Here is a 15064-nt window from a genome sequence, read left to right on the forward strand (position 1 = left end):
CGCACATTGGCTAACGAGCACACTAGCAAGTAGCAGGTATAAGATACGCCTTCCCTCTTGTTTCTTTGTATGCGATTAGACATGCTAAACAAAAGGGAAGGGGACGGGAACTCGTGCAAACACATGGGGGAATGAGAGAGAATAGGAGGGAGCGAGAGGAGGTAATCTTGAAGCTTAGTCGTAAAGAAAAAAAAACGTTAAGGGATAGCTCATGGGAAATAGCCCCCTGAGCACGTGATAAGCAAGCGGCAATTTCTAGCCGCCTAGCGTACGCAGAGTATGGGGCAGAGCATAGCGGGTGCCGACCGTGACTAGGACGTTACTATAGGCGACCATTAAACAAACAACGACTTGAGAGGCCTGGCAACCTTGGATTACCTACTTCCCTAGCGCCAACGCGTAGACAGACAGCGAAGGTTGACGTCAGAGAAATATGGCCTTCCGAGGCCAGCTCCCTGTCACCATGCTCCCTCTAATATTCCCTTTTTCTTGTGCAAGCATTAGTATGACTTGCTCTTGCAAGTAAAACTTTACGTGGTTACGCATCTCGGAGGCACATATGACGCACACAAGGCTTCAGAGAATAGACTTCGCAATCCAGTCCAAGATATTCAAGAATGGCTTGCTATCGCAAACACGGAGCCTGCCATGCATTCGCGAATCATCATCCGTGAAATGCGAAGTATCACACTCAGTTAGTGAAAAATAACAATGCAATGTGAAATAATGCGTCTTATATAACGAAGCAGTAATACCGGGATAAGTTGCCACAAATGTGCGCTAACGACAGCTATACTGACCCGCAACCAAAACATTGTCGATGGCTCAACAGCTAAAGCTGTTTTCTTTTTCTTTCTGTTTACGCACTGCAAGTTTTTGAACGCTGGCTGGACGCATATGGAAGATAAATGAACAGGCGCCACGCGATATACATTCAAGTAATTGAAGATTTTGCGTTTAAAGCAATAGTTTGAAAGTTGGTTAATAAAGTTTTGCTAATAATTACTTAACCCAATAGTAAAGATACCTTAAGTTGCACAAAACGACCATGAATATTACTAAGCCTGTTGCATTCTCGTCACGAAAACCCATGTGGCAAGGAACGAACATCGCTGAAATAAAACGTAGGTTCGCCAAATAAAATAAAACAGTGTCGAATGACGTTTCGTGGCCCACATGGGTCCCTTGCCTACAATCGCAGTATGGAGCCGTATGGGCTCCGAAACGTCTTTCGACATTATTTTACGCTATGCTTTTGGCGAGTATATATATTATTTCTATGCAACAACCGTGCGACAGGCGGTATCACATGGGATCGGTACGTTGGCTTGCCGAGTGAGGTCTGGCCAAGCCAAGCCGCCGCCGCCAACAATAGGCTCTTCGCACACGCAGTGGTCAGCACGTGGGTCCGTACTCCACTACTGCGGCCGTCAGTCTAGCCAGTGTGCGTCTGACCTCATGCTCAATAACCGACAAGATTTATGAGTGCGAACGTATTGGCGGAGAGCCTCGCGCGACTGCTAGTCGCCAGCCAATCCGCCAGCCACACTGCTTCGGTTGCTAGGCCTAAACTCAGCGCCGCTTCGTCGGGAGTCGGTAAGCAAAGTTGCGGTTTCGTGCCCAGTCGACAAGGCGGACTTTGTTTGTGGCCGCCGTGCCTGCGGCGTCCGAAATATCGGTCGTTGTGCATCGCGGTCTGCAGCATCGCCACCTACCTATGCCGGTGGCGGTGCTGCAGGGGAAGTCCGAATCATCGCGCAGGCTCGAGAAATCTGGAGTCTGCAGGATAGTCGGTCCGCGCCTGTATTAGGCCTTTTGCAACTAGAATATTTATTTTGAGTCACGTGCAAACAAAAAATTGCTTCGCCATGGCCGATACCGTGTTCCGCCTTGCATTTTTATTTCGATATAGCAGGAGATGTACTCCATCGAATTAAATCGTGACCAGAGGTTCGACTGTACTACTACGACTTACTACTACTACTACTACTACTACTACTACTACTACTACTACTATTTCTACAACTTCTCGTGTTACCACTACCGCTACGACCACTAAAAGCTGATTAGAAGAGTATACGTGCTTGGAAATTTACCTTCTTCCCAGTGGTCCTCTTTCGGCTGCTCCTGCGTCCCCGTCGACCCGTCGTAAGGTAGCGAATCCGGCGGGAACTCGGTCGCCGACGGCACTTGAACAGTACACGGCTGGTACGTCACCACGGGAATGCACAGGTAAGACAGGACAGGTAACATCTGCACAGTAGAAGCAGTAGCGCCTGCTTCCGAGTACTCGTCCCTGTACTGCTCCACCGCCGCCACGGCGTCTGGGACTCCTTGCTTCGCAGCTGGCGATTCGGCCACGAAGCCCTCTGCAAGCAGTGGCGGTGGTGTAAACTTTTATACGAAATGCTGCGTAAACAGGGACGCCAGGTGTAAATGACTCTTAAGTCTAAACCGCGGGATCGTTCACGCTCAAACCTCTCACAGAGATGGCATTTCTCGATGAATGCGGCTTAAACGGACACCAAGAAGAGAAACGACAAATAAGTGTAACTTGACAGTGCATTCTTGAGGAACTATATTTTCGTTGATTTCGTGGACATAGATTGATTATTAGAGGAAGTAAAGGTAAAAGTTCTCTTTTTTTTTCAAATTTCGCGCCGAGACCTAAGGGCCGATACTTCAGTGTGATGTCACGCATTTCAAATTATCTTTTTCTTTTTTCGCATTTGGGCCACTGGCTGCTTACTAAATGTTCTCGAAACTTCCTAAATACAGTATTTGGCTCTTATAAAATACAACGCAGTACACGTTCACCGATAAAGGTTTACTTAGGCCTGAGCAGACGCCGTCGAAATTCATGACGTCACGGCATGCAGGCCGATGCGCAAACTTCAAGGTGTAATCGTTACCAGTGCTTCGTTTTTTCGACAAGGCACTTCTGCAGTTTCTTCGCGAATAAATGCTGCGTTGTATCTCTAGCACACAGACCCAAATACCCAAGGAAGTAGATGGGATCACGGCCGCGGCTGTAACTCATGTGGAACTGGTGGACCCATACGGAGAGACGCATGCACGAAATAAATGCGCGCGCGGTCGTGGCCCAATAGTAACAGTTAGAGCATTGGTTACCGCTGTGCCGGAAAGCGGAGGTTCAGTCCCCACCATCATTCACGCATTTTCTTATTCAACAATACAGGCGGCCTTCACCTCACCTGAGGTGTCCAACGGAAAAAAAGATTTCGAGGTGTGTATCGCGGGCGCGTCACGGTGTGCACGAAATCGCGCAAGTTTTGCAAAAGATGCGAAAGTCGCGAACGATGCGAAAATCCCTTTAAATGAAGGAGACAGCCATTCCGGAAGCGTTCGACAGTTTGCCTACATTGAGAATTATCGTCGATTGCTTTCTGCGATTCGCGCTCATTTGAGTGAAACCAAGCAATTGTTTTCTGATGCTGGTGATGAATGAAAAAAAATGAACGATCTGTTTGTTTTCGTTCATCAACAGGAGTGCACGGAACAAGAAACCGCAGCAGCAGCTTGACAGAGTTCCCGATTCTCTAGTATGAAGCCAGATCCACAGTTGTGCGGCATACAAACGTCGCGTATACACGAACCCTAGTATACAAAAAATACTACCGAGCAAGTGAAACAAGCACTCGAATGATGCAATAAGAAAGTACACCTCATTTTTGGGACAGCGCGTTTTCACACACACACGCCATGAAAAAAATTGCTAGAGTCAACGGGGGATCGAAATCCTTTTTGTATAACTTGTTTCCTACCACAGGTATTCTGTAATGTGGCGATCTTTGAAAATTTTATTTCCAGACTAAGGTGACTATACGTATCTTGAAGAGAAAGAAATGTTTGTCCACTAGCGTGCTTCTTCAACGACGCACAGCATTGCTTTGCACAGCATTGCAAAACACGAGTTTCGTCAGTCAGCGGTATTTTATTGACTTTCTTTTTTTTCTTTTTTCTTTTTTTTTTGAACATACGGTTCTTGCGAAATGCCGTGTTGAGACAGGTTCCCACCAGTAATTACACTGATAAACAAAACAAGATCGCTACGGTGTTCTTACGTTCTCCCCAATACTGCCCTCTTCCATCGATGTGTGCAAGTGAGGTCCCAGGGTCGTCGCTTCCCGTTAAGGTTGCCGGCTCGGTCGACGACAGCCATTCTTTAACAAGAAAGAAAGATACGTCTATGTCTCGCCTTCGAGCAATCACACTAAAAAAAAGGCAAATTTTGAAAAACAACCAATTCACAGTGGTATCTCTATAACTCGCCTTGTCTGGAATACTCGTACGCTCCCGCCGGCATTGCCATGGGGTCCAACTGCGTGGACGCTATTGAGGTGGTCGCCACTGGGGCTCCTGCGAAAGATAACGGTGGGGAATCTAAACAAACATCTTCGAGGGAACACGCTGACTTGAAGTTGTGAACTCATCTGCTTGCGCAGATGAGTTTTGTGTCTTCTTTCTTTTTTCGCCTCAGTGCTTCCTTCAGTTGACAGTCGGCGTTCATGTTGTCCACTTCTCTACTCTTGTGTCCTGTCTGCACGCCTCACCTCTTTTTTGCATAAAGTCGAAAGCAAGTACCTCTCTAATGTATGGCGCTTAGTGCTGCCATAAATGGGTGACACAAATATTATCTGAATTTCTTTCTGGTAGCCAGTTTTGTCATATTGCGCTGGCCTATCCTTAGGCATCTTTAAAAAAATTTCGCGAACTGAAACTACTATTCATAGAACTTGAGGAAGAATTCGTAATGTCTTAAAACGAGCTCAAATTCCGAAACTATAAGAAAATTTCAGGAGAGTTGGCAAGCATGCAGCGATGCAAGATATATCAACAGGATGACAAGCAGTTAACGTTCGAGTACAAGTCCTGGTGCCTAAATTATAAGAACGCCTTACTAGCTGAGACTTTAGACAGCCAGATTACACTTTGACTTCTAAAATATCCTCATCAAGAGATGTGCTGTCATTTTTCGTTTTTCATTCTGTATTGGTGTTTTTGTTTTCCTCACGTTAAACCTGTTAAAGCATTCCATTTGATGTTTTAACCCCGCTGGCTGCTTTCACTCTGAACTGCACCCAGCTAGGCCTGCACAAGCAGTTCTTGGTCACAAAGCCCATCCGCCTAAGACTTTCTATTTATCCTAGCATCCATAAAAGAAAAAAAAAAGCTTCGTTATAGAAATATAGATACTTAGGCCCCAAACGTAAACTCACGCTGTTCTAAACTCTCTCTTGTCGTCTGCTCCTCCTCCGGTCTCGGCTCGATACGAATTATCACCGTGGGCTCGTCCGCCGACAAGTCGTCTTCGTCTGCAGGCAAATGTGCACAGAGAACTATGTGAGGAAAGGGAAAAATTACAGCAATGTGGTGCAAAAACATGTACAGCCCTGCTTTCAGCGAGCGCACTGAGATCCACAGCGCACAAACTTTCGATGGCAAACATGAGGTGGCGCTGACGTGCGCGCGCTTGTTCACCAAAGAGCGAAACGCTGTGCACCATGGTTGGCAGAAGGCGTTTTGGCTCGAAGGCCAATTCCGATTTGCCGATTCAAATACACGTCATCATCATCATCATCATCATCATCATCAGCCTAGTTACGCCCACTGCAGGGCAAAGGCCTCTCCCATACTTCTCCAACAACCCCGGTCATGTACTAATTGTGGCCATGCCGTCCCTGCAAACTTCTTAATCTCATCCGCCCACCTAACTTTCTGCCGCCCTCTGCTACGCTTCCCTTCCCTTGGAATCCATTCCGTAACCCTTAATGACCATCGGTTATCTTCCCTCCTCATTACATGTCCTGAACATGCCCATTTCGTTTTCTTGATTTCAACTAAGATGTCATTAACTTGCGTTTGTTCCCTCACCCACTCTGCTCTTTTCTTATCCCTTAACGTTACACCTATCATTCTTCTTTCCATAGCTAGTTGCGTCGTCCTCAATTTGAGTAGAACCCTTCTCGTAAGCCTCCAGGTTTCTGCCCCGTAGGTGAGTACCGGTAAGACACAGCTATTATATAGTTTTCTCTTGAGGGATAATGGCACCCTGCTGTTCATGATCTGAGAATGCCTGCCAAACGCACCCCAGCCCATTCTTATTCTTCTGATTATTTCCGTCTCATAAACGGACTCATATTTGACAACTGTTGGACTGACGCGATGGAATTTTGTTGAATTTTGAGAGAGAAAGCGAAATTCCAGCAACTGCAATAAGCAGAGTCTCGATTTTTGGACATCATACTTCTTTTTTCACGAAAATTGCCGGAAATTGGAAAGTTTCGAAGAATGCTGAAGCACGAAGCGAAGCTTTCGCTTAACTCTGCACCACAGACAGATGTCGCAGATCTGCAAATTGCATCTGATAGAGCGTCTAAATCGGACAAATGTTATATTATGAGGGTTTACAGTTTGCGTGACGTATTGCTGCGATCGTTTATGAGATTTACAAACACGTAACGATAACACACAATGACAACAAGCAAAGCGTAGGCGGGATTGTTTCGTTTGTTTTGAATCGGAATGTAGAAATTATAAATAAACTGACATGAAAGCGGACGAAAAAGCAACCGGCCGCAGGTGCGATACGAACCCATGTCTTCGCGTATACCGCGCGCGATGCACGCACCAATTGAGCTAAAGCGTTTTCCGGTCTGGCTATTTATTTATTTGTACGACAGTTAACATAGCGGAATTGTTTGTTTACATTTAAAGTGACTAGTTACCCTCTCCCAGGGCTTTCCTTGTTTGGTTTGTCTGTTGGCTTTAATGTGGTTGTCACCGGGTCCCTCCGTTCCCCTTCTTCTCGTTCATAACATGGCGGGGGTCTCGTCTCAGGAAGTTTTGATGCCTTCGGGTAGTACACGAAGGTTCATTGGTTAGCTGCTCTCTCCCAAATTCACGTACCACGTGACGCCTTGCGGGAGGAAAGACGCTCTACATCCACCGCGAAGGCCGTCAGTGATGACGCTCGCTAACATTCTCAGGGTTATCTCTCGGAATCTTAGCCAGCGATATTTATGTGTCATATTTATTTAGCCAGCGCTACTTTTGCACATAAATACCCAAGAAAGCGCACGGGAAAACGGCACCACGGTCGTTCCAATGGTACGAGTATCGTACGCTTAATGCGAAGACATGGGTTCGTATCCCACCTGCGGCCAGTTATTTGTTTAATATTATGGGGTTTTACGCGCCACAACCACGATCTGATTATGAGGCACGCCGTAGTGGAGGGCTCCGGAAATTTCGACCACCTGGGGATCTTTAACGTGCACCTAAATCTAAGTACACGGGTGTTTTCGCATTTCGCCCCCATCGAAATGCGGCCGCCATGGCCGGGATTCGATCCCGCGACCTCGTGCTCAACAGCCCAACACCATAGCCACTGAGCAACCACGGCGGGTGCGGCCAGTTATCCTTTCGCGCACTTTCATTTTACTTTATTTATAATTTCTACATTTCAATTAAAATAAGCAAGTAATCAACTCTCTGTATTTCTTGTTGTCATTGTCTGTTGGCTTTATGTGTTTGTGACTCACGAAAATCCGGCCCCTCGGTTCCAATTCTTCTCGTGCAATGGTTATAGGCATTTTGCAAAAGCTTTAGTTGAAAATTAGTGGTATAGTGGTATTGCAGACCGGTGTATAAAACGTCCCTTCATGTACGCTTTAAATAACGCCATGATATATACGTCAATGATAACAGTATTCTGTAATCATTTTTCATTGCTAAGTAACAGAGCTACGAACTTGATTCCTGTTGTTTTTATTTTTCTTTTTTTTGCAACATTCTAGAAGTCGTTTAAAAAAATATTGGCCATAAAAAAAACCTGCCCCTACAGACGGCAGATGTTTAATGTTTAAATTTCGATGGTACAAATATCATCACAATCGGCGCTGTAGATGCCGAGAGGACAATATTTTTCTGTTCTCATGCACTTAGATAGCACCTCCTGAGATAAAGGTTCCTCAATAAGCACCTGCGTTTGCTGCGGTGCATCCATACCGCGCCGCGTAGCATGAACATCGCGAATGGCAGCTGTTGCCTCCAAAGCTTTGGTACGCACTTTCCTATTTCTTGTCGCCTTTCTTGCTCATTGTTTCTTACCTCATTGTACCTATCACACACGAGACGCCTTAGACGAGATGACGTATACCAGTGCCAGAAATATAACGCGCTAAATATCTTGCGCTACTAGACATTTCGGACGTGTGCAAAATACAAACAGGAACGTTTCAGATAAGGAGCTTTTACGAACTACAATGCGAACACTTAAGATATACCTGGCTGTCGCAAGTGAATGCAACTACCAAAACTCGAAGGAACAAACGCATCGCTTGCTGTACTTGACAAAGCAGCATGCCAACTTCTGATAACGCAAATGCCCGCAGTTACGATTATAACTATGTAAAAAAAAAGGCATTGACACGCTTCAATCGAGCGAAACAGATTGCTGTCGGGCACACGCTTCCTTTGGCAGAGCTCTGCATCACAAGCTTCTGCTGCAAGCTCCATTTGCTTGCCAGCGATCATAGCATCGCGACGCACACACGTCGAAAGCAACACAAAATCTGCCCATGTAACGATAGGGCCACAAGACCACGCGTTCACGTCGGCAGTGACAAAAAAATCTGAACTTGCCGTCGTCCCAGTAACCATCCTCTTCGTCCGACCCGCTCGTTTCTTGCAGGGTTTGCGTCGCCGTTGCGGAAAAGGACTTCGAGGGGGCTTCTGCGAAGATCATCGTGCGAGAGTTCATAAAAAAAAAACCACACACAAGAACACAACACTGCAAATTGGTCGCAGCTACTCAAAGGGACAGCAGCAAACAAAGCCTCGAATGTAACGAGGTGGCAAGTCTTCGTTCAATTCAATTTACTTAATTTGTTTCTTGCCGGAAAATTTCCCTGGAAGGATTGTGGGTGCGAAGCGGAATCAATCGCTGGGCGAGACCCAGGATTCCCCACTACGCTGGGAACCACAACAGAGAAAACATTGCAATCAAATCAAATCAAGTACGACACAACTGGGTTATCGATAACTTCGCCAACCATTCTCCATCTTGGGGCGTCTTTGCCGTGATTCAGCCGGAGGGATGCTTCTTTCGCAATTTATAATTTTATTAGAAACAGAAAAAGAATTAACTCATTCAATTCCTAAGATTAACTATCATTTTTGCTATCTCATTTCTTGATGTAAAATTATTTTATCTCAAAATTCCTAACGGTATTTTTTTCTAATTTCTAAATTTGTCTTTCTTTAACCGGTGCTCTGCTATGCAAATTTTATTTGTGTTATAATTTAGTAATAACACAAGTGGAACCGCCTGCTCCTTGGTCAATCCTCCATAGTGGGTATGAGCCATGTGTTTGGACACAGGAGCAATGCAATGCTGGAACATGGAGTTGGACATATAGCCAGTATCGAACACTAGCTTGCTGCGACAATTGATAAAAAGTGACATATAGAATTGAAGGTAAATAGTTTTTCTTTTCTTTTAATAATGAGGACCAAGACGATACACGCCCCGTCTTACGTAAAGCCCCTCCATTCACGTTTTTCGCCGACCAACCAAAAGCGGCAGTGGCGCTTGGACAGTGGGTCTTTAGTATTACGGACGAGGTACCGTTTTGAGCCGCCTTCCACGCTACGATCCAGTGCCTTTAATTAAAACAAAATTTTATAAAGGGACCCTGAAACACTTATCTAACTAATCGTAAGATACTCTCACTATTAAAGGACATTCCCTAACGAATCTCTTGCCTTCTACAAATACCGACCCTTACTTCAGTTCATGATCTCCCTGACATGGATCCCGGCCCATGCGGGCCCTGTCCACCCACAGCTACCCAATCTCAACGAGGTCATCCACTCCATTGCGCGATGCCTAGTCAACCGCACCAGAGTCACTGGAGACGAGTTGGACACCAGGGACAATCTGACAACGTATAACGATCTCGTTAAGGCCTTTTACCTCAGTCGCCGAACCTTCCCCCCCGCCTCACCCCAAGTTCAGCCGGGCTCAGGCTACCACCCTGCGTCTGCTACAAACAAGCACGTACCCTTCACCCGCCCGCCTCCACCTTACATTTCCAGACGTCTACGCTACCCCTAACTGCCGGTGCTGTGGCATTCACCCGGCTATGCTTCCGCATATGCTGTGGGAGTGCCCAACACAGTACACACAGGCTAACACCACGACCCCCGCATCGAGGTTGCATGAGGCTCTGCGGAGCTCTGTCCTCGACGACGAAACCTGGGCGACCCAGCACGCCCGTGAGGCGGCGGCGAGGCAAGCCCTCGACGTCCCCTCATGAGAGGCTTAGGCCCGGTCATCATAAAGTGCAGGTTCTACAATAAATGTTTACCCCCCCCCCCCCCCACCACCACCACCACAACACTGGAAAGGCAATAGGCGAAGCAAGTGGAGGCCGGTGGTCACACAAAGTTGGCAGGCAAAGCATGTTGTATCAACCTCGTACTAGACAACAGTGAAGATAAAGCATGTTCAATTGATGACTGACACAAGTTAAACGGTAAAAATAATAAAATGACATGCCCACGGAACTACAGTGAAGCTAAACTTCCAGTAGAAATATACAAAAAGTCAAATAGACAACCAATTAGAATATGCACCGGACTACACAATCAGGATACGTTGTGTCGAAGACCAAGTAATAAAAAAATATATCACCTGTAGCAGGTAGCACGAATAAAAGCGTTGGGCTGTATTGCTCAGGCAAGTGGACATTATTTGCACGAGAAATTGAAATGCATATTCCATTTATTAACAAAAAAACACTGATTACGTTTTTTTTTCTCTAAACTACTTAGCCTACGGTACATAATGCAATTTAGACATTGTAGCCGGGGAATTCGCAAGGTGGATCAATTGGAACGAATTCTCAAAATGACACCAGTTTCCAGATATTAATTCTCGAATTTTGCAAATAAATACGTTCACGGTCAAGTTACCTTTGTGCTTCAATGCAGAAAACAGCGTTTTCTTTAAAAAAATAGTGGAATGACAGCGAATTTTTACCGCAAGTCTTATGGCGCATACTTAGAAAACGATGTCACTCGCAGAATTATTTCCAAGTCGATATGCCTCACAGTCTCACCGGGGCTACGATTTGTAAGTTACAATACGTGCCGTAAGGTAATCAGCTAAAAACTTAATTAGGTCATTTTTTGTTATTCTTGAATAACGCATTTTGATTCCTCGTGCAATTGATGTCCGCCTCTTCGAGTACATCCGCTCGAGGAATAGAATTACGCTATCTGCCACAGGTAATCTTTAAAAATGATTTGAAGTCTCTGCATAAACAACTGGTATGGAGGAATGGTTAAAGTGAAAGCGAAATGATGACACTCGCACGTCCAAACGCGCCACCCACACTTACGCTGTTCGAAACTCTGGTTTTGTTGCTGCTCCTCCGTTAGAACGGTCTCCAATTCCTTTTCAGCCACCGCTGAACGTTCAGGCGACGATGCGCATTCTGCAAGTAAAGCCGACATGTACGCCGCTGTGCAAATCGACACGCTCGGGTAATTTCTGCAAACGTGCCTGGTCTCCAGTCGCCCTGGATCGCCATTGTCTCGCGGTCACATTGCTTCGCCGCTGGAAACTCAATGGTTAACGGGGCCTCTACGAAAGAAAGGCGATACATCGAAGTTGTAATAATTATGTACGAGACATTTAAAAAAAACTGCAAATTCACATGACTAAAGGTCGCTTACCCTGTTCACCTTGCCTCTCTTCATGCCGCACCTCCTCAGCGCTCGCAGTCGATTGGTCGTTTTGCGTCACCGCTGTAGACTCAGTCACCTGTCTGCATTCTTCAACGAGAGATAGCAAAGCACGTAAGTCGTCGTACAGTATATGATGGTGGATAATTCGTTGTTCAATCCGGAGCAACTATATTACCGATCGGGCTCATGTATTTCGAAAAAGTAAATCTGCCTGTGAAAACGAGGAATAATCGCACAGTCACTTCGTCAAATTTCTTGCGCTTTCGTGGTGCGCGCGCAGACAGTTCCTTTTTATCGCACCAGTTTATCGACTTGCGTGTCCTTTCCCTCAGCATATATATATAGGCGCCGACTACTCTGCCCTCTCCGGAGCTTTCCGGAAAAGGCAGAGCTCCGCCCCCCCCCCCCCCCCCCCCCCAGAATACACGCACCTAAAATGTCATGACCAGAGTTGTGCCACCCACATCATTTGAGGTTTCTTTTGACTTGCCTCGACCTTTTCACCTAAAATTTTATTGCGGCTAATAGCTTGCTGCATTGTTGTTGGCGCGGACCATGCACGGCTTTTAATTTATACTTTCGCTTTATCTGTGCACACCCTGACAATAGGAGGACAAGCGCATTAGAAGCACTAGCGGTGGCTGCCTCATCCGTATTTTCTCATTTAAACATTGTTTTAAATTTGTACTGTAAACGCCATGCACATACACAATACATTTATATAGACACACAAGACAAAGTTTATTTTTGAAAAAGAGGGAGGTAAACAATTAAAAAGTATTTCTAAAGGTATGAATACCCTATGCCTAGAGAATGAATAAGTTGCTGTATGTTCAGCCTTCCTCAAATTGCTTCGCGTGCTTTTCTGACTCTGAGAAAAAACTGCAGACTTCAGTGACCCCTTCGGCAGAGTATTTTATTAACGGCGTCTGAAATGCACGGGAACGATATGTGTCTCGGTATTGTTTCTCTTTCAAGTAAGCAATGCTAACGACTCATGGAAAAAAAATTCTTACAATAATTTACAACATTTATAAGGAATAGAAACATCGTCACTTACACGCAGAGGTCATAAATGTATACAAGGTTTCCCAATTAACAATTGCACAGAGATGTTAAAAAAGAGCGATTGCATCACTCCAAGAAAGCCAAGTGCATATTGTTTCCGGTGCAGTGAAGTAGCTGCCAGTATTGCATTCGTTACTCAGATTTTACTAGGTAATTGTAATTAATTATATAACTCGAGACGTACTGTCCTATATTTATCAAAGTGTCAATGAAGCATTTGTAGGCACAGCCACGGAACATCTAACTGCGGCATCTTCAGCGACGTGCTGATTGCACTAATTTTTTCCGATTGATAAATAAATCCCGCGAGATCTGAGAGCTACCATGTGACTGCGCTCCCACCCGCCTAACAAAGCTGCGTCCTCGAACAAGATCCCACTGCGTTAGCCGGAACGAAATAAACGAAGCCCGCAAATGCACGCAAATTTGCCGCATGACTGACCGCTCGAGGAACTCTGCGTGTATTCGCGGGCTTCTTTCACGCTCGGAAAAACACTTTTGTGTAGCACGTATCGAGCAACAGAAAGCTGTATCGGGAGTTTTTCATGTTGTTCTACAATTTTCTCTTTGACACTTTTCATCTAATTATAATACTTGAGGAGTTGATTAATTCATTAAAACTAATTACTTAATTAGCCGGTATGAAAAAAAGTAATCTGACTATCTCCAAGCGACAGCAAACAACATTAGCTTGGTTCTGTCCAGCTACGTGGCATTTGCGTGTTCTCAAACTTTGGCTCAGGTTACGTGGGACACCCTGTATATATGGGATTCGGAAAGCTGGTAGGGACCCAGTTCCCCACCTCCCCCCCCCCCTGGAAAACGAAAACTTTCCGCATATGTCCCTTAGTACAGGGTAGCGGACCGTGCATTTACTATCGCTAACTTCCCTGTCTTTCTTCCGTTCTTTCGCTGGGACCTCATCTAAACGACCAAACTGTTCAGGAATACACAGCGGTATTATCGCGGTGCTGAAACTATCCGAAGATGTTCCCTAAGTCGATCTTGTTCAAGTTTTCAGCAAATCCTAATTCCTAACTGCGTTTTGAGATCTTTTTTTCTCCGGTATTTCTTCGTTTTCTTTTCTTTTATTTTTTCTTTCTTCTTCTTTTTCTTTTGCAATTCCCATTTAAACACGCAGAGCCGAGTGCACTCCCACCGAGAGATGGCGCTAGGCGCCTCGCGCACCTAGGGTGCCTCGATTCACGCTGGAGGCGGCGCTGACATCGAGGCACCCTACGCGCACCTCGTGTCCCTCTTTCTGGGCACAGGCGCCAGACCGACCAGTCGTAGTAACCCTTAACAAAGTACGATTCAAATATCGGCAAGGGTGGAAGAAGCATTCCATACAGCAAGTTTCCTAAAGGCAGGCATTAGGTCGCCCTGACAACTCCCTTGTTTTAGGGCCATGGTCATGCCCCTTTGGAAGGCGCGACGCCAAGAAAAGCACGTCTTGACTCGTATATGACCAGGGTAGAAAAACACGAACGCGCGTACCTATCATAGTAGAAACAATGAAACGCATCATGAAACGTGAAGCGCATGACCATCCACTTGACAAACAAAATATTTTCTTCCAGCTAGGGACGGACACGTCGCCCAGAACAAGAAACTTGAATCGCCACAGCAACGTTAGAAACAGCTTTGAATGGCTGCCCGTGCAGTTATTAGACGTTCCGGCGCGCGTACTGCAACCGTAAACGGCGAATGCACTCGTGGATAATTAAGGAACGCGAACGATATCTTGCGACAGTGGCCCATTTCCACTTTTAACATGCTTCACCGCAATACAATGCGTATGCTAGACCGCGTAACAGTGCTCTACTGCGGCAAAGCCAACTTTAAGAAACCGGCATTATCCGTTTTTTAGACAAAAAGACTTCCAGAGGCCACTTACCTGGCTCCCAGTCTTCTTCCTCGTAACACGGCGCCATGGTCCCGTCCTCTCTTTCCTCTAATACTGGACTCTCGCTATTGTACAGGTTACCTGCAAAAAGACATCGATACTGCAGGACACGCGTTCAGGCTAGTTTATTCAGCAATGACATTAAAGGTCATACAACGCGGTGAGCCGCGAAGACGACAGGTCAAGTGATACGGACAGGGCAGATTGTCACTTGTGACGCGAAAGGACACAAGCGGTACGAGAGGTTAGTAACACCCGTCACGTCGCCAGCGCTGCTCGCTTGGTACGCAGACTACCCCAGCTTAGAAATCT

The 15064-nt window shown here is 45.9% G+C and overlaps 1 protein-coding gene across 4 annotated transcripts in view; it reads right to left on the reverse strand.

Moving 5' to 3' along the window:
- LOC135921182 (uncharacterized) overlaps positions 1 to 15064 on the reverse strand; it is a 72153-nt gene that overhangs the window by 29934 nt on the left and 27155 nt on the right. For all 4 annotated transcript variants that reach the window (XR_011514494.1, XR_010570485.1, XM_065455491.2 and 1 more), the window contains exons 8-16: positions 14744 to 14833; positions 11767 to 11865; positions 11594 to 11674; positions 11430 to 11525; positions 8668 to 8757; positions 5241 to 5336; positions 4294 to 4380; positions 4086 to 4184; positions 2097 to 2369 (exon numbers count right to left, since the gene is read on the reverse strand). Coding sequence is in view for 2 of the 4 variants with exons in the window: in XM_065455491.2 (XP_065311563.1) it covers positions 2097 to 2369; positions 4086 to 4184; positions 4294 to 4380; positions 5241 to 5336; positions 8668 to 8757; positions 11430 to 11525; positions 11594 to 11674; positions 11767 to 11865; positions 14744 to 14833 (1011 nt within the window). In the remaining 2 variants the exon portion in view is untranslated. The remainder of the gene's footprint in view (positions 1 to 2096; positions 2370 to 4085; positions 4185 to 4293; positions 4381 to 5240; positions 5337 to 8667; positions 8758 to 11429; positions 11526 to 11593; positions 11675 to 11766; positions 11866 to 14743; positions 14834 to 15064) is intronic.

The sequence above is a fragment of the Dermacentor albipictus genome, chromosome 5 (genome assembly GCF_038994185.2).
Source record: "Dermacentor albipictus isolate Rhodes 1998 colony chromosome 5, USDA_Dalb.pri_finalv2, whole genome shotgun sequence".
NCBI classification, from domain to species: Eukaryota; Metazoa; Arthropoda; class Arachnida; order Ixodida; family Ixodidae; genus Dermacentor; species Dermacentor albipictus.